We start from the raw sequence: 27,189 nt of genomic DNA on the forward strand, positions 1-27,189 counted from the left end.
GCCATCAGCAGTTCTTTTCTATTGTTTATGGAATAAGCTTTATTTAGTAAAATACATTCTCTTTTCTGTGAAATAAACTTTATTCATAAAGTACTAATTCTTCAGTTGACACTCAAGAACAATTATAATTGGGCTTTTAATAAAATCTATATACACAGATTATTTCTCAATGTGTCCCTATAAGTGCATCTCTTGCTTAAGGCACACAGTAAACTTAAATTTGAATGTTAACTGTCAGCAAAATTCTCTAGCATTCCCACACTGTGTAATTAGCAGGCTGTGTGCAATAAGGTGATTACAAGAAAAAAATGATTGTCGTTCTTTAGAAAATTTTGTATCCAATGTAGCAAAATCCTTTTACCATTGCTTTATAAAAGATAATGTAATGTTTATATAAAACTTGTAGATCATTCTAGTATACTAAGATATTGTTTTTTAAATTATTCATTAATGAAAATTTCATTTATAACAAAATTATCAATTTGGACAGTCCTTCTAGATTTAAAAGAATGTAGTATAAAAATTACGTGGAAGTTTCTGTTCCTTTTCTAGAGACCAATTTTTTAAAAGAAAGTAAATTTAGGAAAAGTACATTGATTTTATGTCTCTGTTAAGTCTTTTTAAAACTCCATTCCTTTTATCAGAAAGATGATAAAGATTGTTAGTAATCATTACTAGTTACTGGTTTCTAAGAGAGATTAATTGTGATTTTTTTTTTTTTTTTTTTTTTTTTTTTGGTACTGTCTAGAAATGGGTGAATAGAGAAATATCAAATTTTGACTACCTCATTCAAATAAATACAATGGCAGGGCGAACCTATAATGACCTTGCACAGTATCCTGTGGTAAGTTTTATATAAATCTCATAAATATGGATTGCCTTTCAGTTTTATAATACATAAAAATATATGCACATGATAGTTATTTTTATTTTTAAAAGGATATAAAATGTGTTTTTGGCTTTCTGTATATTTTCTGTCCTGCTGTTTTCAAAAAGAAAATAAACATGAAGAATAATTAAAAAATAAAAGCTTTTTACTTTTGCTTCATTGAAAATATTCCAGTGGAATTTTAGGAAATAATGCTTCTCTGGTTATTGAAATAAAGATGAATAAACATTTGCAACAGGGGAAAATATATTTTAAGACTTCCTTTTTAGTCTTTAGATAAGCATTTGATATTAGATAGTGAATTAGTAGCTTCTCTAGGAAGAGATGTCTAAATTGTAAGTTCTGTCTTTTAGTTTCCCTGGATTTTACAAGATTATACTTCTGAAGAGTTGGACTTGAATAACCCATCTATTTTTCGAGATCTTTCCAAGCCAGTTGGGGTAGTTAATGATAAAAATGCCAAAGCTGTGCGAGAAAAGTAAGTACCTTTTATCATTTCCAAAGATACCTCTTTCTGCACTGGTTCACTGTTTGTTTCTTCCCTATGTTCCAATTTGTTGATTTGATCCCTGGTTTTCCAAACCACTTGTTTCATATGTGTTTCCATTCATTTCAGCAGGACTAGCCTTCATTCCTTCCCTGTCTTGTTTAAGATCTGCTGTAAGCTTTCTTACAACCAAAGCTTTGAACTGTGCCTCAGAAAGATTTCCTATCTGCTGATCTGTTAGATCAGATATTTGCTTTCTGGTCAGCTGTGTCACTGGGATCTCTATCATGATCCCTGCCATCCTGACAGTTTTGTGTTTACCTTTGCTTCCTGAGCGGGGCTATCACACCTCCTATGCTATAGGGGGTGGAGCCTTGTGCACTTGTCACAACCGGGTGACCCTTCTTACCGCACCGTGACGTTTCGTGTGTGGGGATGGGGGTCCAAGATGGATTCTTGCCGTTCACTCTCTGCTGAGAGACCAGGAGGTCCTTCCTCCATCCCCACCCTCTTCAGCCTTTACAGTCCGAGGCCATGGAGGTCTGCCTTCCCCAGGTGTTTCTCACCTCTTTTTAAATACGGGTGTCTGTCCTTAACGCCATCCCGCCGCTGTTGCCTCAGCTACCGCCGCCAGCACAGCTTGACCTCTCCGCCCCGGCTTCGCCTCTCCTACCCATCCGGACGAGCACCAGTTGTTTATAACTTCATACGTTGGACTTCCATGTAGCTTTATTTTCTGGAACTTCTGGTTATTTATGGTTTTGAGGTAGTTGTATTCCTTCTTAGCTGTGGAGGGAGACGGAGCATGTCAGTCTAGGCCTCCATCTTGGCCGGAAGTCTCTCTTTTCTTTCCTTTTCTTTTCTCATCTTTTTTCTTTTCTTCTCTTCTCTTCTCTTTCTTTTTCTCTTTGTTTTTTCTTTTCTTTGCTTTTTTTTGCAAATCACTACTTTTTGTAGTGTTTAATACTTGATTTGATTTACTAGTGGAGTTTGGCTATGTATGTATTGCTACCATTAGTCAAACATTTTTTCCTGACAATAATAAAATAAAAGATTTATTTTTTCAATTGAATTTATTAGGGTGACGTTGGTTCATACAGTCATACAGGTTTCAAGTATACAATAAAACTCGGCAAAATGTCAGCCTCATACTGTATCATGTGCCCATCGCCCCAAGCAAAGTTTCTTTCTGTACCCATTTATCCCCCTTTTCCCCACTTCTAGTACCCCAACCCCCCTCCTTCCCCTCTGAATTTGTGTTGATTTCTGTGGCCAACCAAGTGTTACTCTACTTAAATGCACATCTACTTTTTTTTAGATATGAAAACTTTGAGGATCCTATGGGAACTATTGATAAATTTCATTATGGTACTCACTACTCAAATTCTGCTGGGGTTATGCACTATCTTATTCGTATAGAACCATTCACTACCCTCCACATCCAGCTTCAAAGTGGAAGGTATGTTTTGGGTAAATACACTATTTTTTTAAGACTATGTTAGTGTTAAAAACTCTTTGCCTTCAAGTCATGTATTGTATAACAGAGCCATATCTTTTTTATTCTCATTTATTAGGTTTTGCTTTGTATAGCCTCTAGATAAAATAGCCAAAATAGTTTGAGAATGGGTCAAAGTGATTTTTTAAAAGATTTTATTTATTTTTAGAGAGAGGGGAAGGGAGAGAGAAAGAGGAGAGAAACATTGATGTGAGAGGGGAACATGGATTGGTTGCTTCTCAGTAGGTGCCCTGACTAGGGACTGAACCAACAACCCAGGCGTGTGCCCATACTGGGAATAGAGCTAGCAACCTTTCGCCTTGTGGGATGATGCTCTACCCATTCAGCCACACCAGTCAGGGACACAAATGACTTTTAAGGAGAACTCCTTTTTATTGTTACCCATTGAACCTTTGTGATTCTTACTAGTCTTAGCAACTCACCATCAATTTAAAGTTAGAACTGATTTCAGGCTAGATCCAAGACATCTACCAGAGATTCATACCTAACAAATGCTCATGCAGTCTTCCTAAAAATATTTATTAATCAAAGGGAATAAAAAGGAGGAGGAATGAAGGGCTCTTATGAGTAGCAGCTCAAACAGGTCTGGATGCCATTGTATCATATTATCTGTCAGTATTAAAACTTAACCTATGTTACAGATTTTCCTAATGTTTTGAAAGAAACAACAACTTTATGAATCCTCCATTCCTCAGTGTATCCTCCGGGTAGTTCTCTGCTGATTCACATTTTGTCTCCCTGTTGGCTTATTCTTTAACATTATGATTTGTCTTCCCTACACAATTAAGAGCTATGTAAACATTGCCTATTCTACTGTCTTTATATGTGGTTATTTATTTATTTATTGTCCTCACCCAAGGACATGCTTATTAATTTTAGAGAGAAGGGAATGGATGAGGAGAGAGAGGGAGAGAAACATCAATGTGAGAGAGAAACATTGATTGGTTGCCTTTCATATGCACTCTGAGAGGTATTGAAACCGCAACCCCAGCATGTTCCCTGACCAAGAACCAAACCCGTGACAATGCTCCAACCAACTGAGCCATTACTGGCTAGGGCTCCATGTAGCTTTTATCTCTCAAAATTAGCACAGCTCCCTTATTCCTGATTTTAGTACATTAAGCCTTGGCTTTCAAGAAGAGACTCTGTCCTCGAGATCACTGTACATCTCCAAATGTTACATTTACCATAATATCAATAGTTTCCTCTCTGGTAAAGTATAACTGGGTTTTTTCAGCTTTTAATGATTTTATGAATAAATTATTTTGTACAAAGCTTCAAAATAGATTCTGTTTGTGCTTCAAAGAACACCATTAAGAAAGTGAAAAGACAGCCCATTCAGTGGAATAAAATATTTGCGAATTGTGTATCTGATAAGGGGCTTGTAACGAGAATATATAAAGAACCCTTACGACACAATAATAACAAGACAATTGACCCAGTTAACTACTGGACACAAATGATCAGAATAGAAATGTTTTCAGAGAAGATATACACATGCCTAATAAACATAGGATAAGGTACATAGTAGCATCATTAGTCATCAGGGAAATTTAAATGAAAATCTAACCGAGGTACCTCTTCACATCCACAAGGATAGCTATAATCAAGATAGATAATACCTAATGTCAGTGAGCATGCTTAGTAATTGGAACCCTTATGTACTGTTTTCCACAGACTGCATCCATGGAAGACAGTCTGACAGTTACTCAAAGGGTTAAAAATGGAATTACCACATGACCTAGTAATTCCACTCCTAAATATATGCCCAAGATAACTGAAAACATGTTCACACAGAAACTTGTACACAAATGTATATAGCAGCATTATATGTAGTAGCCAAAAATGGAAACAACCTAATGTCTATCAGCTAATGAAGGATTAAATAAAATATATATCCATATAATGGAATATTATTTGGCCATGAGTGAACAAAAGGAATGAAAGCTTGATCCATGCTATGACATGGATGAACCATGAAAACAGTATGCTAAATGAAATAAGCCAGGCACAAAGGCTACATCTTGTATGAATTATATGAGATGTCCAAAATAGGCAAATTCATAGAGATAGAAAGTTGATTAGGGGCTAGAAATAGAGAGAATAAAGAGTGACTGCTAATAGATACAGCATTTCTTTTTGGAGTTATGAAAATGTTGTAAAATTGATTGTGGTGGTAGATGCACAACTCTGTAAATACACTAAAAACCTTAAACCATTGAATTTTCTACAAAAAGAGTGAATTATATGTATGTTAGTTACAGCTCAATAAAGCTGTTCTTTCCCACACAAGCAAAAAAGATTCTACCATTAAAACTGTACTTCTCCTTGAATTTGGATACACCATCATTAGACTTTATTGATAACCCAATCATTGATGATAATTAAATTCAGAGTTCTGCTAAGTTGAGCTTAGCCTCAAAGCAAGATTTATAGGCATAAAAAGTCAAATTAGTCATCAGTGTCACTTAGTAAGTCGTTACTTAATAAATCCAGGAAAACAATATCAAAGGAGATGAAACAGAAGTTTTTGCTTTTCGTGATTAGAGAAAGCAATAGTACAATGGCAGCATGACCACTTGAGCTTTTTTTTTTCAACTACTGTACAGCCATGATGGGGCTTAAAAATAAAGTTAAAATAAGATAGTCGTATATGCAAGTAAAATATAAGAGCTTTAGCCACAGAATGATTTCTCTAAATCACCCTCCAGGTTTTAGAAGAAGAGTTTATAGATACTATTTATGTATCGAGGGTTAAGTTAGCAGCATTTTTATAGATCTCTTAACCACATACATTAATACTATACTTCGATATTTAAACTGTGATTTAAAAATACCAAATAACATTTATTCACTTTAATAAATTTTACTGAGCAAAAATTGTGCCATTTTTTGAAGGCATTGAGAAGTACAAATGAGTAGTTACATAATAGACACAGAATGTGATGTAAGGCATGAGAAATAACGTCAGTGATGGTGCGGTGACTGCATGGTGCCAGGAGGTGCTTATAACAGGGAGCACTTTGTAGAGTACAGGATTGAAACTGGTACAAAATAGTATTGAATGTAAACTGTAATTGAAAAAAAAAAGTGCTATTTTTAAGGTGTGTTAGGTTTATATTTAGGTTTATGTTTAGGTACTTAAAATTTTTCTCCAGTGTGATTTGGTTTTCAGCTATTTTAACTAAAAAGGTACTAGCGGTTAAAAGGATGGTGTTTAGTTCCTGACAACAGAGTATAAAAGATAGTCATAAGACGGAGAGCAAATTGTGTTTTTAGACATTAAAGAGAAATATTAAGAAGAGAAACTGATCATTAGGAAAATTAAAGCAAATTTAAAGGTTTTTTTCATGCGTGTTGTTGCTCTCATTCAGCATTCACTTTTCTGTTTCAATCTCCACATGCAGGTTTGATTGTGCAGATCGACAATTCCATTCCATCCCTGCCACCTGGCAGACTCTCATGGACAGTCCAAATGATGTGAAGGAACTTATTCCTGAATTCTTCTATTTCCCAGAGTTTTTGGAAAATCAAAACCGTAAGATATAGGAGATTAAAAATTTGACTCCACAGGTCCCAGTGGAGAATCTTGCCCTGTACATTATTTAAGATTCATTCTGTCTGTGTATTATTCAGTGGCAGGCACTCATCTCACTTTCCAGGGAAGTGCTACAATGAAGTAAGATAAATGAGTAAAATGTGAATTGGTAAGAGAATTTGTCAAAGTACAGTGTTGACTAGAGAAGCAAAAATGACCATATGCAATTTCAGCCATATAGTCACTTAGGTTAAAAGTGTTTGAGTTAGATAAGATGAGGATTTAGGCCAGGAATTAGCAAACTTCAAGTCCATGGACCAAATCTGTAGGCAGATTTATATGTTTATAAATAAAATTTTATTGGAACACAGCCAGCCAATTCATTTACATACGGACTGTGGCTGCTTTCACAGTGTAACAGCAGGTTCGAGTAGCTATATCAGAAGCCATGGGGATCACAAAACCAAAAATATTTTTTGACCCTTTATTTAAAAAATTTGCAGTCTCCTGATTTAAAGCAGAAGACGGGAGGTAAATTGAACTTAATGATGGCATAAGTTATCATAGTATTTGAAAAATCATGTTTTTGAGGGAGAGAATCATGGAGCTAAGTATAGTCTTTAAAAACATCCAAATACTTTTTCTATGAGGTAGTTTTAGGTTTAGTTTAAGCACAGATAAGGAAATTGACAAAATTGTTACTACTGGTATTCTTTAGGGAAATTTCAGTGTCAAGGACCATTACCAACTTCTTTTTACCTCCACCTAGCATGTAATGGTACTGTTTGACCCTTTGCTTGCTCAGCAGAATTATTTGTCAGGCTGGAGAGAACATATTCAGGGCTTCATGTCCTTTGGTCGTGCTCACTGGGACAGGCTGTAGGAGGTAGGGCATCTGATTCTCAGAGTTAGGCAATTAAAATTGGTCACTTGCAGAAAATCAAGTGAATCTATTGACTGGGTCTGATCCTAGACTTTTAGTCAGTCATAGGACTGGAGTCTCCTAAAGCAGGATATCTGGGACAGGTGTATTGAGCAGACTGAATTCGGATGCAGAATTTAAGGTACTAAGCTTGACAATTTCTGACATTCACCAGAGCCAATTGCCGTCTTGCACTACTATTCAGGTGTCCTCCATTTCTAAGTATGCATTGCCTCTTTGTCTGAAATGAGGTAGGTGAGAGAAAGCAAAGTATGTTAGTTAGAATACCAACAAATATTGATTAATATTAGTATTATATTAATTAGTAAAACAGATATTGACTTAAAAAAACTCAATGTATGAGCAAGAAAACTTTAGTATTTTTCCTCATAAAAACCCTGAGGTATAGTAGTTTCAGGTGGCTTCACAATATCATCCAAGCCAAGTTCTTTCTGTATTTTCACTGCTATTCTAAGTGTTTGAGCTTTGTCCTTGGATAGTTCCTATCATGGTTACAAATGACTTACTCAGTATTAGGTGTCATAGGCAGATATAATAGTATCTTAGAAAGAAGTGAGAATGTTAATTCTTAGGGTTTCCCTTTCTCATAACTTCCCCCCATTCTCCAGAGCTGGGTCATAGATCAACCCCTACAACAGTCACCTGCAACAGGCATGAATTATACGGCAGGGTTGGACAACTTGAATAAACCAAGGTTCTGCTACAAAACATGGTGGCTGACAAACAGTATCTGCTACACAGTGGTTGAGTTAACAAAGCTACAGACCCTGTCCTGTCATTCAATGACATTAAACCTCTCTCCTACTTTGAGTCACACTGATATTTTAAGGCAGCTCTTTTTATGAAGATCTTTTGTGTTAATACTTTCCCCTTCCCACACTGTATAAACAAGAAAACCTCATCTTTGGGTTCAACTGTATGAGCAAATCTTTATGATGTCAGTATCTGCTTAGAATAGAGGTATATATCAATAAATATATTGGTTTTCTATTAGGCAAGTATAAATTTTAAAGTGAGTTTAAGGTATGAATTAAACCAAAAAGCTCTAAAGAGTTATATTTTGTAAATTAACCATTAGAGGGACTATGTATGTTAATTATTATTTAATTTAAGAAGAATACTTAATCTTTCATTTTTCTTTAAGGTTTTGGTCAACTATAGTTTCCTTCACTTTTCTCAACAAAAAAATCAATTATTTATTTGATTTACCTTTTAATAGCTAATTTAAAACTATTGGGTTAGCCAAAAAGTTTGGTTTTTTTCCATAAGATGGCTTTAATAGCACTGAGTTGTCTTTAACTTCATTCAAAACAGTTTTGTTAGATTGTGTTGTGACAGCTGTCTTATAAGTATGCATTTAAAAATAACATCAAAATTGGTGAATTTTTGTATAGTCATTTTAATATTGAAGATAAAAAATACACAACATTTTTGACGTATTATGCTTCGTTATTTCAAGAAAGGTAAAACTGCAACTGAAACGCAAAAAAAGATTTGTACCGTGTAGGGAGAAGGCGCTGTAAATGACCGAATGTGTCAAAAGTGGTTTGCGAAGTTTCGTGCTGGAGATTTCTTGCTAGGTGTTGCTCCACGGTCAGGTAGACCAGTTGAAGTTGATAGCGATCAGATTGAAACATTAATTGAGAACAATCTACGTTTTATCACACAGGAGATAACCAACATACTCAAAATATCTAAATCAGTAAAGTTACTCGTGAAAATGAAAAATGTGTCTTTATTTTATGGGAAAAAAGTCATATGAACTTTTTGGCCAACCCAATATTTTCATTTACTTTTTTTATGAACTGAATAATACATATCCTTGGGTGGAGATTTTTATAAAAAGGTAATTGATTCCCACCTTTCACTCTTAAAGAAGAAAAAAATCTTCAGTTTTGCTAAGGAATGTGTCCTCATATTCTACTTGATTTATTTAAATCTAAAATGACTTGATACATTTATCTTTTATGTGTCTTAGAATTTAACTTGGGTCGTCTACAAGTTTCTAAAGAACTAGTAAATGATGTCATTCTCCCCAAATGGGCTAAGTCAGCTGAAGATTTCATCTATAAACATAGGAAAGCTCTGGTAAGATTTTTTTGTTTAGAGAGATTAAGATAAAAATGTATGTGTTTTCCAGAGGATGAAATTTAAGTATATCTGACTATTATTTTTCTAAATTAATTTTAATCTCTTATATATCATGTTTTAGAAAGTATAATAAATTATTTTGAGATAATAAATCTTCTGATATAGTGAAGGTATAATAAAGTTTTGGATAATTTGGAAAATTTGGAAAAATTTTCAGTTCTATAAGGAATCTGCCTGTTGTATGTGAAACTATTTCAAGCCACAGGCAGGGTGTAATTTGATGTTTTGTTGTTCATTCATATATTTCAAATCTAATATAAGGATAAGTATGCTTTTGTTTTCTCTCAGGGGTTTCAGTAAGTTTTTATTAAGACAGCTAAATCCTAAATTCCACTGAAAATATATTACTAGTTTTTAGCTAAATTTTCAGTTTGGAATCAAAGAATTAGGTTAATATTGATATTATATTGCAATATTTTTATCTTGCAGGCAATATGTTTTTTCCCCCACAATAGCCCACTTAGTTCACTATCTAAACTGAAATGTTGCAGACTCTAAAACTGGTTAGGCCAATACTTAGAAACATTCCTTGTAATTAGTATATAGTTTGTCAAATTTACAATATTCAGGATAAGATTATAATACTTGTAAACCATAACCCTCTTTATGAATAAAGCAGCTCCAAAACATCATCTGTTTCTTATAGCTAACCAGGAACTTCTCAGGTGCTTTTCTCTGTATTACCTATGACATGCAGTAGGGGCCCAGAATTTCAGGAAACCATGTTCCTTATCAGTGAGATGTTAGAAGTTTGTGTTGCATTTACGTATTTCTGTGTAAGGAACTACAGTGAAACCTTGATTCTTGAATATCTCCCATTCTCTTAAGAATTTGCTTCTCGGACCAAGTTATTAATGGAAAAAATGTCTAGATTGTCGAACAGCACTTTGGTTCTTGACCTTACAACCTTTCATGCTGATACTGGTATCATCGGTTACGCATCTCTCAGGCAACAAAGGAGATTCGGTGTTTGAACCATCACTCCTCACACAGCCTTCTGGAATGAATTATGTTTGAGAACCGACATTCCACTGTATTCCAGATTGTAGTGACTTTAAACTATAGCCATTTTATGATCTCTTACGGGTCTGTGAGGTGACTGGTCCCAATTGAACAATTCTCCTGGTCTTGCTTGAGATTCTCATGGAGTCATATGACAGCTAAGGCTAGAGTCATGTTGGCTTCATTGAGATGCTGGCATGCTGGACTTTTCTCCCTTTCTATATAATCTCAGGATATCTCTTCTTTATGTGGTCTCTCTACTGGACAGCCAGACTTCTTACATGGCAGTTGCAGGCTCCCCAAGAGCACAAAAGTGGAAGCTTCCACACTTTTTCATGGCTTCACTTCTGCCACCTTGTAATGGTTAAACAGTAACAGGATCAGTGCAGATTCAAAAGGAGGGAAAATGAAGTCATTTCTCAATAATGGAAGTGAGAAAGAATTCGCAACCATCTTTAATCTACAACACAGAGTTTGCCCTTTGGCCACAAATTATTCACATTCCTGCAACATGTAAATTATACATATTTATTCTCAAGACCCTTCCAGAGTCTCATCTCTTTAAGGCAGGGATCTTTAAACTTTTTACAGAAAGAAAAATACAATAAATATTTTAATTGGCTATCAGTTCTCTGTCAAAATTCTACCATTGTAATGTAAAATAAACGGCATGGCTGTGTTTGACCAATCTACCAGTCTGGCAGCCAGTAAGATTTGGCACACAGCCCTGGCTGCTGTGGCTCAGTGGGTTGAGCGTCGGCCTGTGAACCAAGTGTCACTGGTTCAATTCCCAGTCAGGGCACATGACTAGGTTGCACGTTAGGTCCCCTGTTGGGGGCGCAAGTGAGAGGCAACCACACAGTGATGTTTCTCTCCCTCTCTTTCTCCTTCCTCCTCTCTCTAAAAATAAATAAACAAACAAATAAATAATTAATTAAAAAGTAAAGATTTGGCACACAGGCAATAGTTTACTGATTCTTGCATTAAGGCTTGAGGCCTGAAGTCCAGAATCTTGTTATCAATCTAAATGTGGATGAAAATACTCAGCTGTGTCTCCTCTTGGATTAGAAGACTGAAGTAAACAGACAGTTTATCTTTCCCCATATAACAATAGCGGTGTGACAAGGGAAGAACTATAATAGACTCTTATTCAAAAGGGAACTGGTTTATAACAATTCAGAATTCTAGCAAGAACATGCTCTTGTTACTGGAAGCTCAGTCCTTCTCACTGACACAGTAAAGAATTACAGATCAGCAAGGTGAAAGTGGATGATTAAGAGTTTTGTTAGAGGTGAGAAAGGCTTAGCATACAAGCAACCAGAGTCTAGTCTGGGCTGCCTTAGCTCACTGGGAAGTCAGAGAAAACGAACCTTAGGGATGAGTTCAGGAGATAAGCCTGGGACAAGCTGCCAAATGTCCATTGCCTTAGAGTTTAGGAAACACCTGCCTGTGAAGAAAGTAGCGGGGGAAGAGAGGAAAAGTAATCATGCTGGCTGCTCCCCAGAGGGTGAAGACATGTAAGGCTGGGTCCTTTATCTTGAGGCTTTTTTGCAGGTAGGAATCTTAGGGGAAGTCTCTGGAGGGTTTCAGAATATGCATCATTTCTCCGGGTGTACCCTTTTAGGGTCATGGTCTTCTCTGATTGGTCAATGGAGGGCAGGCGGTCTTTAGTCTTTGCTTACCTGGTTTTGCTGCTTTTCTGGGCCTGGAGCTGAAGTACTGCTGAGGCCTAAATGTTATCTCCAAGGAGGAAAGGCCAGGGAGGACAGGTTACCTTGGGGTGATGTCCTGGTTTTTCCAGTTTTGCCCCCTGCCAGGCACTGGAGCCTTGCCCTGGTGACCATCCACACCTGGCTGCAAATTGCTTGGCCATTGTGTTCAGCTGTCTGTCTTTAAGTTTCCCTATGACACTTGGCAAGGAATTTTCCTAGCTTCTTACTATCCTGTTTCACTCTGCTATTCCCCGAGAGTGGTTCTCCATAGCTCTTTCGTTCTACCCATGGACTCTTGAACCCCCACATCCCCACCCAGCCATTCTTTCTTTTCCATTACAAAAAAAAATGTTTCCATAAGTGTCTCTGTCAGCCTCTTTCTCAACCATAGTAACTTGGAAGCCAAACATCTGTCTTCTTTTTTGAACAGTTTTTATCTCTTTCAGACTGAACTAATACAATTTCTTATAAAATTTTAGGGGTTCCTTATGCATCCACTCCTACTGGACAAAAACCTTCCATATTACTTTACACAACAGCCCCTTATCTACTTTGGGCTGAGTCGGAGGCTACAATGGGAAAAATGCCCTTAAGATTCTTGTTAAAAAACAAAATTCAGCTCAATAGATTTGAAGATCTAATTGGCTTTACTCAGTCATTCATGATTCCAGCAGCATCCCATCTATCATATAGAAAGAAGCTCCCAGATGCTGTGCAAAATGGAAGGCTCTGTAGGCAAAGGGGAGTCATAAAAAGGAAGTCTTGGCACAGACTGGATGGGTTCAGGCAAGTCATCTTCCTTTGGAGGAAAGGCAAGGGGCTTTCATACAAATTACCTCACTAGTGCTCATTAGGCGATTCCAGATTGACTGGTTAAAGGTCATATTCCTGCGATAGACTGAAATAGCAATGAGGTTAGGTGTTAAGTCTTGGTTTGCACAAACAACTCCATCTTTGGATTATCTTTTTTCTCCTGTAACATTCTTAAGATATGCTCTATTGTTTTGAGTGTGTCTATGAGGGAAAAGAGTCTCAACAGATTGTTGGACAGCCACACTCCTGAACTAAACTTTTGCCGTAGGCCATATTTTACTGGTGACCCTGGTTTGATTATTGGTTGACTCAGGCCATTTGTGAGTCTGGGAGTCTATACTCTCGAGTGATCCTGGAAATAATAAGTAATTTTATTTTGAACCCTGTAAGACCTGGCTCCTTTATATTTTCTTTAAAAATTATGCTTAAAACTTGAACAGTTATTTTTTTCTTAACTCATTTTGCTCCTCTGACACTTAATCACAGGCAAATAAAAAGAAACCAATTAGCACTTAAAAACATTCTGCCTGGAAATCTCCATCTCCAGATCCATGAGTTCATTATTTACCCTATTTTTTTGTGTAACTAAAATATTGAGTCCCTTTTTTTCCCTATGTCCAGTAACAATTTTCTTACTGTCTTTTAAGCAATCTTGGAGGCTCCAGGAAGTCTTTCAAGCCTCTGCCTGCCCGCCAGTCCACCTCTTGGTGGGATGGGGTAGAGGGAACGATTTGCGGAATCTTTCATCAACCCCATTGTGTTTCCTTGAATTGAATTTCTAAACAATTATTTCAATGGAAATTTTACAACAAAGATACATTCCAGAGCTATCATTAATTTTTTGTCACCAATACTTGGGCTATTAGATGTGTTATTTTTTTCACCGATTAGTTGGAGGATGCATATGTAGTAAATATTATTGAATACAATGCCTACATTTTACAAGATAGAATATAGTCAATATATGTAGTACAGGATGAATAATTAACATGATTTTGAGATCATTTTATTTACAGTGGTAAGATTTTGTGTAGAAATGCTTAATTTGTTGTTACTTTTTTAATGGACCCATCTCTACAATGTAATGGGGAAGTCTCTACATTAATATTATTTGTTCTTTTTCTAGGAGTCTGAATATGTTTCTGCTCATCTTCATGAATGGATAGATCTGATTTTTGGCTATAAACAAAGAGGGCCAGCTGCAGTGGAGGCACTCAATGTTTTCTATTACTGTAGTTATGAAGGTACAAGCGCATATACTTCTTTCTTCCATTATATTGATAGAAAGTATTATTTAATATGTGTTTATAATATGGTATTTGACATAGTGATTTAACATGCGAAACTACATTTAAAAATAGTTTTAGTGATTCTTTTCTATTTGAAAGATAAGAGACCTGTTTTTGTAAAAAAAATAAAAGTAGTTACAGTGGTCCCCCTCTATATCGCGGTTCAGTTATTGTGGCCTCACTGTATGGTGGGATTTTTAAAATTATTATATTTAATTATCGCAGATTTTCACGATATCACGGGATTTTGCAGTACTGTTTACGTATGTTGTTAAAGTTACGTAGGTTTTTGAGTGTAGAATATGTTTAAGAACATAAGTAGTGTTTATAAAAGTGTGGAAAAGGTTAATAAGGGACTGGGAAAGGTTAATAAGGGACTGGGAGTGGTTTATGAGTGTGTGGGAAGGGTTTATAAAGCCTTAAAATACATATAAACAACACTGGCTGCTGTGGCTCAGTGGATTGAGCGTCGGCCTGCGAGCCAGGTGTCACTGGTTTGATTCCCAGTAAGGGCATACGACTAGGTTGCACGTCAGGTCCCCAGTTGGGGGCGCAAGTGAGAGGCAACCACACAGTGATGTTTCTCTCCCTCTCTTTCTCCTTTCCCCTCTCTCTGAAAATAAGTAAATAAATAAATTAATAAATTAAAAAATAAAAAAATACATATAAACACTAAATTAAATGTAAGGTTCCTACTTCATGGATTTTCACCTATCGTTGGTTGGGGGAGGGTTCTAGAACATAATACCATTGATAAGTGAGGGAATACTGTATGAGTATATATATATGCAAATCTAATTATGAATGTCAGTTATTGGTGGCATAAAAGTTTTTGCTCCCTGGTCATATGTGTCCTATTCATTCAAGCCCTACTTTAAATATTTAGTATTGAAGTTTTAGTAGACTTTGAAAAAAGACCTTTAGAATTACAAATAACAGTGCTTTAAATGATAAAGATGAGGTTCTAATGTTTATTAGCTCAGGATCAAGAACATTTTTTGAAGGCTTTGAATATCATAAGAAAAAGTTCTCTTTTCTAATCCTTCAGTATATCTAACAGTTGTAAAGATTGTGAATGGTATGAAGTTATATGAATTTGAGCAGAGCCCACATGACTTTTTGTAAATAGATAAGTATGTTTTCTATAAGGAAGGGAGGTGTAGTATGCATGGTGGTAAGAGACATAGACTTTGAAATCAGACTGGCCTAGTTTGGCCAATTACTAGCCATGTAAGGATTCATATCAGGTACGGCTGGGTATAATCATTTAACCCTAATAACACCTTCCCCATCATTTATTAGATCAGCAATATTTTATGGCAGTATTTTTGTGTGATTCTTACACTTGTTTTAGCTTGACTCTCATGAGGAAAACAATTACGTATACTCTAGTATAGTTTGTATTTTGCTAAGAGAAACTTTTATAGACTATTAAATTTGTTTAAAATATTTTATTTATAAGTAGTGGATAAAATTTATTTTTTACATATTTAATTTTGATATGTTACTGTTTTTAAAAAACATTGCCTCTTTAAAATGCTCTTATAAATTAAAGAATGGAATAATATTTTAATGAAAATATACTAATCAGTCTCTGATACATCAATCATTTGTTTGGCTTCTGATTTATTTTTCACTGTATAGTGAGTTGACTACTTCTGATTTTAGGAGCTGTGGATCTGGATGCCTTAACAGATGAGAAGGAAAGAAAAGCCTTAGAAGGGATGATTAATAATTTTGGACAAACACCTTGTCAACTGTTAAAGGTAAATCATAAAAGTTAATTGGTTATATGATTAGAATAAAATTGCTAAGGAATAGTACTACCAGTATTTTCAAGGATTTTTATTATTTAAAATCTTATTTCAGAATTATTTAGAATTTGGGAAAATATTCTGTCACTTAATAAAGAATAGATTTAAACGATTGTTTGTTTTGAAATAAAATATTGCAGTCAAAAATGCATATATACAATTACTCTTTAATAGTTTATTTTTTATTACATTTTTCCATTACCATTATCCCCCTTATACCCTTTTCCACGTCCATCTACTTCCCTGCTCCCCCGCAATCACTGCACTGTTGTCCGTGTCCATGATTCCTTTTTCTTTTTTATTTGATCCTTCCACTTCCTACCCCCTACATAGAGCTGTCCTCCTGATCTCCATTTATTAGTCTATCTCTATTTTGCATGTTAATTCAGTTTGCTCATTAGATTCCACGTGTGAGTGAAATCATATGGTATTTGTCTTTCTCTGACTTGCTTATTTTATTTAGCATGGTGTTCTTCAGTTTTATCCATGCTGTCACAAGGGTAAAATTTTCTACTTTTTTTACGGCTGAGTAGTATTCCACTGTGTAAATGTCCTATAGTTGTTTTATCCACTCATCTATTGATGGACACTTGGGCTGCTTCTAAATCATGGTGATTGTAAATAACGCTGCAGTGAACATATGGGTCCATATGTTCTTTCAAATTAGTGTTTTGGGTTTCTTCTGATAAATTCCCAGAAGTGGAATCACTGGGTCATAAGGCAGATGCAGTTTTAATTTTTTGAGGTAGCTGCATACTGCTTTTCACTGTGGCTGCACTAATCTGCATTCCCACCAACAGTGCAAAAGGGTTCCTCTTTCTGCACATCCTCACCAGCACTTGATTTATTGATGATAACCATTCTGACAGGTGTCAGGTGATAACTCTTTGTGGTTTTAATTTGCATTTCTCTGATGATTAGTGACATTGAGCATCTTTTCATATGTCTGTTGGCCACCTGTATGTCCTCTTTGGAGAAGTATCTATTCAGGTCCTTTGCCCATTTTTTAATTGGATTGATTTTTGATGTTGAGTTTTATAAGATCTTTATAAATTTTGGATATTAACCCCTTATCAAATGTATCAGCGAATATGTTCTCCCATTCAGTGGGTTGTCTTTTTATTTTGTTGATGGTTTCCTTTGTTGTGCAAACATTTTAGTTTGATGTAGCCCCATTTGTTTATTTTTTCTTCTGTTTCCCTTGCCTGGGGAGATATTTCAGATAAAATATTGCTGTGAGTAATGTTTGGTATTTAACTGCACATGTTTTCTTTTTTTTTCTTTTTAAGATTTTTTAAAAAGAGTATTTTTTGAGAGAGGGTAAGGGAGAAATAGAGGTAGAGAAACATCGATGTGCGAGAAAAACATTGATTACTTGTCTCTCATACACTCACAACCATGGACCTGGCCTGCAACCCAGGCAAGTCCCCTGACCAGGAATCGAACCGGTAATCTTTTGGTTCACAGTCCAGCGCTCAACCCACTGAACCATACTGGCCAGGGCACTGCCTATGTTTTCTAGGATTTTTATGGTTTCGAGTCTAACATTTAAGTCTTTAATCCATTTTTAATTTATTTTTGTGTTTAGCATAAGAAATTAATATACAGAAATCTATTGCATTTTTACATGCCCATAATGAATTAATCAGAAAGGGAAATTAAGAAACCAATTCCATTCACAATTGCTTCAAAAAGAATAAAATATCTAGGTTAAATTTAAGCAAGGCTGTATTAATAAAAGAGCTTACTGGGAAAATTATAAGACACTGAAGAAAGAAATTGAAGATACATGTAAGTGGAAGGACATACTGTGTTTATGAATAGGAAGATTTAACATCATTTAATGTCCATACTACCTCAAACAATTATATAGTCAATGCAATTCCTACCAAGATACCAATGATGTATTTCACAGGACTAGAACAAATATTTTGAAAATTTATATGAAACCACAAAAGAACAGCGATCTTGAGAGAGCAGAACAACGTTGGAGGAATCACACTTCCTAGTATCAGACTATACTGTAAGGCCTTAATAATCAAAACAGCATGGTACTGGCATAAAAACAGACACATAGATCAATGGAACTAAATAGAGACCCCAGAAATAAATTCTTACCTTTATAGTCAATTAATATTTTATAGAGGAAGCAAGCACATACAATGGGTTAATAATAGTTTATTCAATAAATGGTGTTGGGAAAATTGAACATAAACGTACAGTGAATTCCTTTTAAATCACAGAGGACTTATATTTATGCAGAAAGCCAGTCACTATATTTTGCTATTTCTGAGAAAGAAAATGGTGAAGTGTAAGGTCTGCTGTCTCATGAGATATTACTCCCTTATTTATTTATTCTTTTTATTGTTTACACTATCACAGTACTTTCTCTTTTATTTAGAGAAGGAATTCTTACTTAATATCAGTTAGGTTATGCTATTAAAACAGCCCATATTTTGGGACTCGTCCTATATATAAGACTTTACAGTAGCTGACATCTGCCCAAAAAAGGTACTTACCATCCAGAGCCCAAACCCAGTCTTAAAACTCAAATAATAGACTATAAAACATAATAGAACTAAATTATAAATATTACTATATATCTTTCTCCATACTGGTGTCTGAAGTTAAATTGTTGTCTGATTGCACACAGCTTTGGATTCATAAAAGTTAATCCAATGTAAGGTTTCAAAGATGTATTGATCTTTGTTAGTATATGAATTTAGAAGTGAAGAATACCCAATAATACACCATTTATTCAGTCTTTATGGGTTCATATTTTTTTAAAGTTGCTCTCTTTTTAAGAAAAGATTATTTATTTATTTATTTTTAGATAGAGGGGAAGGGAAGGAGAAAGAGAGGGAGGGAGAGAAACATCGATGTGTGGTTGCCCCTCACCCCTAACTGGGGACCCAGCCCGCAATCCAGGCATGTGTCCTGACTGGTAATTGATCCGGTGACCCTCTGGTTCGCAGGCCGGCACCCAATCCACTGAGCCACACTAGCCAGGGCTCAGTCTTTATTTTTTTATGCAAGCACAGTGCTAGGGGAATTATCTAATCCTCACAATGATTATCCAATTGTCCTCATTTTTTAGATGATGAAACCAAGCCTCATATAAAATAATACCTAGCCTATAACACCTTAAGAAAAATCAAATACTATTTTTATTTTTAAGTTTACACAACTAGAATGTGAATGGGGCAGTATTTGGATGTATGACCATCTAACTACAAAGCCTTTCTACCATGCCATATTACCTCTAAATTTATAGCTATATCTTGTTGTACTAGATTAATTTTCCATGTATTTTTTTAGTCTGTTTTTTATATCCTAATTTTGACCCTTTCTACCTTAGTTAGTTGTATCTTTACTTGCCTCACTATATTATAAACATGTAAAAGGCCACAACCTTCTCTTAATCATTTTGTATCTTTTTTCATATAGTATGTGTGCAGTAAATGTTCCTTGAATTGAAATCTCCCCAATTGTTATGGCAGCAGTGTGTGCAAATTCTGGTTTACAGATGTACTTCCACTTTTTCAGTTATCAGACCAAATTTTATTATTGTTATATTCCTTAGCAACAGTTTATTTAAAGCTTCCAACATTGATTTTTACAGAGCAGTTATATTTAAAGTCAGGGCTTTATTTTTTACCTGCTGATTGAGACAGAAGGCGAAAGTAACAATAAACAGAACACTTCATTGGGCTTTAAAATAGATTATATAATGTTTTTGCAAAATAATATTTTGTTTTTTTCTCACTAGAGTAGTGCTAATTAGTCTTTTATCACCTTCAAAAAATACACAAAAATCAGCCTTTGTATTTAAAGTGAATAATACCTCAACAATTGAGAGTTAATATTGAAGTACTTATAGCTGGCACATCTATTACCTATAATTAATATTTTGTGATTGAGATAGAAGAATCCCTTTTATAATTTTTTTAATTTATGTTTTATTGTTTATGCTATTACAGTTGTCCCAATTTTTTCCCCTTTGGCCCCACCACCCAGTCCCAGCCCCACTTCCTTCATGTCTGTGGGTCACATATATATGAAGTCTGTCAGGAAAAAGTCCAGTCATTATTAACATAACAAGAATGGTTTGTGTGACATCGATGTAACCTGGCTGCCAAGAAGAGTGGACTGGAATGCACATATGTGAACAATGACGACTTCACCATGCTAGTCAGTGGGGGCAGTAGACGTCCTCAAGTGAGCATGTGTACTGTGTGGCTGTTGTATTCAAAATGATTGAGCAAGTAGAGCAATGAATCTGCGTCGCATTTTGCATTAAGCTTGAACATTCTTCCATGGAAACTATTTGGAGTATTCAGAAGGCCATTGCTATGGACAGCTGGTGATTGGCAGCTTCATCATGACAACACATCTGCTTATGCATAATGTCTCGTGCAGTTTTTTGGCAAAACATCAAATTGCCAGGTGAAAAGCACCCCCCTCCCCCCAAAGCCCAGATTCAGCACCCTGTGACTTATGGCTTTTGCCTAAACTAAAATAATTTTTGAAAGGGAAGACATTTCAGATTAGATTCAGAAAAATACAGCAGAGCAGCTGATGGTGATTGGGAAAATGATGTGAGGTCCCAAGGTGCCTACTTTGAAGGGGACTGAGGTGTCGTTGTCCTATGTACATTGTTTCTTGTATCTTGTATTTTCTTCAATAAATGTCTGTTTTTCATATTACATGGCAGGATACTCGTCCACTGGGTGTGCAGGCTTTGGGGCTTCCCAGCAGGTGCAGGCCAAAGTCGGGGCCATCTGGCATAAGCTAGAAGGCGATGTGCTGTTGGCTGCTACTTGTACTGGGTTTAAAGGTGCCCAAACGAGTCCAAGCTGTGAACCAAGTCTAGCTGCTGCTAGTGCCAGGCCTGAGGCCACTTAGCAAGAGGCATGTGGCACACTGAGGCCAGATGCTACTTGTATGAGAGAATTTAGAAAATTCTGAAGCTTGAGTCAAGACAAGACATTGATATGGAAAGACACTAGAAAAGGCTGGGGGGGGAGGGGGGTAAAGCCTCAGTGAATCACCAGGGTGGGCAAACAGTATGAACCAGGTTGATGGAGTCTCATCTATGGCACCCATCCGTCCACTATGAGAGGAAAAGGCTCAGAAGAGGAATACGTAATGGCTTCTTCCAGCACTTCTCTCTGGGAGAAAGGTCCCTCAGCTCTTGCCCTGATGCCAGTCACTTCATTTCCTTCCTATATGCCCCTTGTGCCTTTCAATTTGCTGCTCCTATGCTGGTGCTCAGAGGGAGTGAGTCTTAAGGAAGTCTGTACGCAGGCCCTTTAAGAAAACTGCCTGGGACTTTAGAAGTTCCTGTCCTCCATAGTGCTGGTTTTTATAGCCAGAAGTTAAGGGGATTTAATTTCCTGACACTGGAACTCTGGGCTGGGACCCCTTGCTCCTAAGATATCCCTCCTGATTTTTATTCACCACAGGTTTGTGTGGGACCAGCCCCTTCTGTGTCTCCACCCTTTCTACCTGTCTTGATGTGGTCTCTTCTTTAATTCTGTACTTGTAGGACTTCCATTAGTTCTATTTTTGGCAGTTTTGAATACTGGTTGTTCTGTAGTTTAGTTGTAATTTTGATGTGGTTGTGTGAGGAGACCATCTTGTTTACCATGTGGCCACCTTTTGAACAGAAGTGAAATAGAAGAATCCCTTTTAGATAAAATCTTATTCTTCTTTAAACTCTTACCTTTGCAATGTTAACTTCATTTTTTATTTTCTTTTTATTTATAAAGATAATACTGTTCTATGTCTCTGGCATTAAATTTAAGAGAATAATTTGAAAAAACTTAGCAGTATCTCTCATTCGATTCGATTAGTATTGGCATTTTTATTTTATTTCAGGAATTAAAGATTCACCCATATTATGCTTTTGACTTTTGAACAATGTATTTAATTTGACCAAGCATTTATTAAGCTATCTAGTAAGATGCTTTAAGATATTTAAGATACTGTTCTAGGTGTTGAAAATTCATACATGAATAAGACTTGTTTTCTGAGTTGAAGATATGTGTTTCCTAATGGGAAAACAGATCATAAACAAGTACTATATAAGCCAACATAGAAAGAAATAAGTTCTAAATAAAGTATTAAATAAAGCAATGTGCTCAGGAAAATATTATGAGAATAAGTGATACTCACTTAGATATTTAGAGAGGTACTGGTAAAAAAAAACCTTCAAAATAGAAGTAGGGTTTCTCTGGGGGGAGGCAGAGAAGGGGGATAAGTAAGGGAAGGGTTTAGTCAAAGAACATGTATAAATGACTCATGGACGTGGACAACGGGGAGGGATATGATTGTGGGAGAAGGGGTGGGCTGGGTGGGGGGGGAGCAATGGGGGAAAAATGGGACAACTGTAATTGAAAAACCGAAAAATAAAAAAATATAATAATAAAATAAAATAAAGACCTATTCAGACACACACACACACACACACACACACACACACACACACACACACACACACGAAGTAGGGTTTCTCTAGAAATGAAGATGGTAGGAACTCTGCTGAGGGAAGAATTGGAGCAATAGTGCATGGTATGCAATCTACTGTAGCTAGAGCCCAGTATATATTGAAGGAATACAATGAGAGATGTTTTAATATTATGAAATTATTTTTTCTTAAAATTATTTTAAAGGAGCCACACCCTCCTAGATTATCAGCAGAGGAAGCAGTGCAGAAGCAGACGAAAACCGAGACTTCAACCCTAAACCTATTTCAGCACCTCCCTGAACTCAAGTCATTTTTTATAGAGGTAATATCCAACTTGATAATATCAAAGAGTGTCTGTCTGTCTGTCTGTCTCTCTTTCTGCAAATTCTATAAACCTCAGTGTTTCTTTTATTCTTCAATATAGGGGGTGGATTATAATATTTAATCCAAAATACTAAATAATTATCTGTTCCTGGATTTTTAAAATTTTTATTTTATTTTTAAATATGGTCTTGAAGTTTTAAAACTCTTATTGAAAGCTTTTATTTGCTATTGAGTGGCTTTCTCTTGGTTTTTTTCTGTTTCACATTTAATAATTTTATTTAAATTGCTTTTTGTGATAGTTGATACATAGAGGGAGTCTAAAATAACTTAATTATTAATGTCTGCTCATGTATAAAATGTGGCCCAATAAGTCAGATTGTTAATTGCTAATATCAGGAGTAGTGAAGTAAGATAAAGGTAGTTAATGCTGTAATTGAAAGAGTACCTTCAGCCCTGGCCGAGTAGGTCAGTTGGTTATAGCGTTGTCCCTGAGAAAGTTGTTTAATGTTTAACCATACAAAGCCTACCGAACTGGTTGTTTCTCAAAAGTATCTCAGTCATTTGCCTGGAATAAATAGAAAAAAATGCTTAGAACTGATGACTAATTTCAAGGATGTGTTCTGGGTTTCCAAGACCACCCTGGCACATAGTATGTACTCAATAATGTCAGGCTACAATTTACCTAATAAATGTTACGTATAAATTATGAAATATTGTCACATCAAGAGACTTAGTTCTAATCATTGTTCGCTTTCACATTCTAATAAGGTAAAGGTAGGTGTTTAGATGTTTTCTGAAGATTATCTTTATTTTCTTGTACTGTTGTGGCTTTCAGGGACTGCCTCAGTCAATGGAATAGATCTGTTTTTTTGAAAATTAAACCTAAAAGGAAATTGTTTTAAAATATAACCAGTTTTCCCAATTGACTTACTTTAGAAATGTACTTTCGTATGGTCTATATTTTTCTATTTTATGTTCATATCAGTATGGCTAGCAAAAAGGAAAGATCCTAAATAATTGGTGCTTCTTGAAATTTACATCTCTCTTTAATAACAGAGTAATGGAATACAAGAAGGTGATGGGTTTCAGAAGTTTTAAGTATGTCATTCAAACATAGTATATAATTTTTTCCTACATTTTAAATTAAATGGTGATGTTTTGATAGAATAAAATGCTATATCACAGGATTCATTTTTGTTTAAAGAAATAGAAGTTTTGAAGAGTTTGTGCCTAATAAAGATAAGCAGAATTAGCCACTAAACCTCTGTCTTTTATTTTATAGGGAATTAGTGATGGTATTCCACTAATAAAGGCCATTGTCCCCAAAAATCAGTCTCGTTCTTTTATGTCTCAAGGCAGTCCTGAGTTACTGGTAAGTTGATTATCCCTTTTTCACACTGCCATATACATATAAAATTATTTCGAGAAAAAAAAAATTTAAAGCTTTTTTTAAAAAATAGAGAAAATTATTATAGAAATTGACCAAGTATGAAAATGTATTTTCCATTTACACAGATTTTATTTTAAGTAGTTACTATTATTTTAACATTTATCTGAAATATTATGTGAAAATAAGGGGAAATTTTGTACAGGAAAAATAGGATGTAACATCTTATCAGGCCCCAGCCAGTGTGGCTCAGACCTGGGTTGCAGGTTTGGTGCCCTGGGGCACATGTGGAGGGGAGCCAATCAATGTTTCTCTCTCACATTAATGTTTCTCACTCTCTCTTTCTCCCTCCTTTACCCTCTCTCTAAAACCAAAAAATATTTTTTAAAACCATCTTATTAGATATTGAAATTTATAATATAGCAGTAATAATTATGAAAATTAGAAATAATACAGAACTGATTATGATTTACATGTTGGACAGGCATGTGAGTGCTTTACCTGACTTTTGTTGTTTAACCCATCTAAATATCCTGTGGGATATTATTATTTCTCTTCTACAAATGAGAAGTTTTAAAACTCAAAAGTAACTTGCTCATAGTCACAAGAGCTAGCAAGTAAGGGATCTGGGACCCTGGTGCATGGACCAAAACTAGGTCTGTCTTATTCTAGTTTTGTCACTTAGAAATCATAGAAATAGAGTATAGCAGAGTGAACAGTAGAGATTCTAGCATTAGATCTTGTTTCTAATTATGCATTTTGTATGTTTACTCAGAAAAAAAAGGGTGAGTAAAAAGGCTGAATTTAAGTGGTCAAATTCTTGTGATTTTTTTCAGATTTAATACCTATATTTTTAAAAGGTATCTTGATTTTTCTTTTTGGTAATCTACTTTTGTAATCATAGGGTAGAAAATCTTTTCATTTTTAAAAGAAAATATTCACTCTGTCTGTCACTAAGAAGGGAGAGCTTAACAATTCATCATAAATAATACTTCTCATTCATGTTCTAAATGATATAGATAAAATTTTATGGTAAGACTTGACCCTTAATTACTTCTGACTGCCAACTAATAGATGCTAATAAACTGAGAAATTATGAGGAAAATCATCTCACTAAAGAAAGATACATGGAACAACTTTTCTTGAAGTAGAATAGTGTTTTTCATTTAACTTATTTCAGACTTTCTTAATAAGTTTCATATTTTAAGCACACAATCCTTCATTTTTCCTAAATGATAAATGATAACATCATGTGAACATTTGATTATTCTGTGTTGCTTTTTAAAGTCAGTCATTTAATTTTTATCTTCATATTTTTTTCTAGGTAACAGTAAGCATGAATTGTGTTATTGGAACTCATGGATGGTTGCCTTATGACAGAAACATTTCTAATTACTTTACATTCATCAGGGATCAAACTGTGACAAATCCAAAGTAAGTAAATGAACATTTAAGGGAAAGAAAAACAACAAGATTGATCGGTTTCATCTTTAAAGTAATGATGTAGACGTCCAGATTTTCCTTCCTCCTCCTGCCTTTTCTTCCTTTTTTTCCCTCCCTTCCTCTTCCATTATTTTTCTCCTTCCATTCCCTTGACTTGATATTGGCTTACAGAGAAAACAATTTCTCTCATACCATTATGGAAGCAAAAATTATTAGGAATAATTTTTTTTTTAATTTTATTTTTTGGTTTTTCAATTACAGTTGTCCCATTTTTCCCCCATTGCTCCCCCCTCCCAGCCCATCCCTTCTCCCACAATCATGTCCCTCCCCTTTGTCCATGTTCATGAGTCATTCATACACGTTCCTTGACTAAACCCTTCCCTTCCTTATCCCCCTTCTCTGCCTCCTCCCTCCCGGCTACTGACTACTATTCTAGTCTTTGCCTATTTAGTTTGTTTGTGTTGCTCTTTAGTTTCCTGTATTAGGTGATATCATATGGTATTTTGCTTTCTTTGCCTGGCTTATTTCACTAAGCATAATTCTCTCTAGTTCCATTCATGTTGTCACAAATGGCAGGAGTTCCTTCTTTCTGCTGCATAGAATTCCATTGTGTAAATGTACCACAGTTTTTTGATCCACTCATCTACAGATGGCCACTTAGGCTGTTTCCAGCACTTAGCTATTGTAAACAGGGCTGCTATGAACATAGGGGTGCATAGGTTTTTTTGAATTAGGGTTTTAGGATTTTTCGGGTATAATCCTAGCAGTGGAATCGCTGGTTCAAAAGGCAGTTCCATTTTTAGTTTTTTGAGGAAATTCCATATCGTTTTCCATGGTGGCTGCACCAGTCTGCATTCCCACCAACAGTGCAGTAGGGTTTCTGTTTCTCCACATCCTCGCCAGCACTTGTTGCTTGTTGATTTGTTGATGATGGCCATTCTGACAGGTGTAAGGTGGTATCTCATTGTGGTTTTTACTTGCACCTCTCTGATGGCCAATGATGTTGAGCATTTTTTCATGTGCCTATGGACCTTCTGTATGTCCTCTTCGGAGAAGTATTTGTTCAGGTCCTTTGACCATTTTTTAATTGGGTTGTTTGTTTTCTTGATGTTGAGTCGTATAAGCTCTTTATATATTTTGGAGATCAGTCCCTTGTCTGTGATGTCATTGGCAAATATGTTTTCCCATATGGTTGGTTTCCTTTTCATCTTGCTGATGTTTTCTTTTGCTGAGCAGAAACTTTTTAGTTTGATGTAATCCCATTTATTTATTTTTTCCTTTATTTCTCTTGCTTTAGGAGATGTATCCGTGAAGAGATTGTTACGTGAGATATCTGATATTTTCTTGCCTATATTTTCCTCTAGGACTTTTATGGTGTCACGGCTTACATTTAAGTCTTTGATCCATCTTGA

The 27,189-nt window shown here is 35.5% G+C and overlaps 1 protein-coding gene across 1 annotated transcript in view; it reads left to right on the forward strand.

Annotated features, from left to right (window-relative positions):
* Nucleotides 1-27,189, forward strand: part of NBEAL1 (neurobeachin like 1) — a 150,594-nt gene that overhangs the window by 107,135 nt on the left and 16,270 nt on the right. Inside the window, exons 39-48 of the mRNA XM_090282704.1 lie at nt 749-844; nt 1,243-1,367; nt 2,695-2,835; nt 6,300-6,430; nt 9,352-9,461; nt 14,178-14,295; nt 16,009-16,106; nt 22,829-22,945; nt 24,230-24,319; nt 25,659-25,768. Of these exons, the coding sequence (XP_090138830.1) occupies nt 749-844; nt 1,243-1,367; nt 2,695-2,835; nt 6,300-6,430; nt 9,352-9,461; nt 14,178-14,295; nt 16,009-16,106; nt 22,829-22,945; nt 24,230-24,319; nt 25,659-25,768 (1,136 nt within the window). The remainder of the gene's footprint in view (nt 1-748; nt 845-1,242; nt 1,368-2,694; nt 2,836-6,299; nt 6,431-9,351; nt 9,462-14,177; nt 14,296-16,008; nt 16,107-22,828; nt 22,946-24,229; nt 24,320-25,658; nt 25,769-27,189) is intronic.

This window comes from Furipterus horrens, unplaced genomic scaffold, assembly GCF_987537825.1.
Source record: "Furipterus horrens unplaced genomic scaffold, mFurHor1.1.pri manual_scaffold_1, whole genome shotgun sequence".
Classification (NCBI taxonomy): domain Eukaryota; kingdom Metazoa; phylum Chordata; class Mammalia; order Chiroptera; family Furipteridae; genus Furipterus; species Furipterus horrens.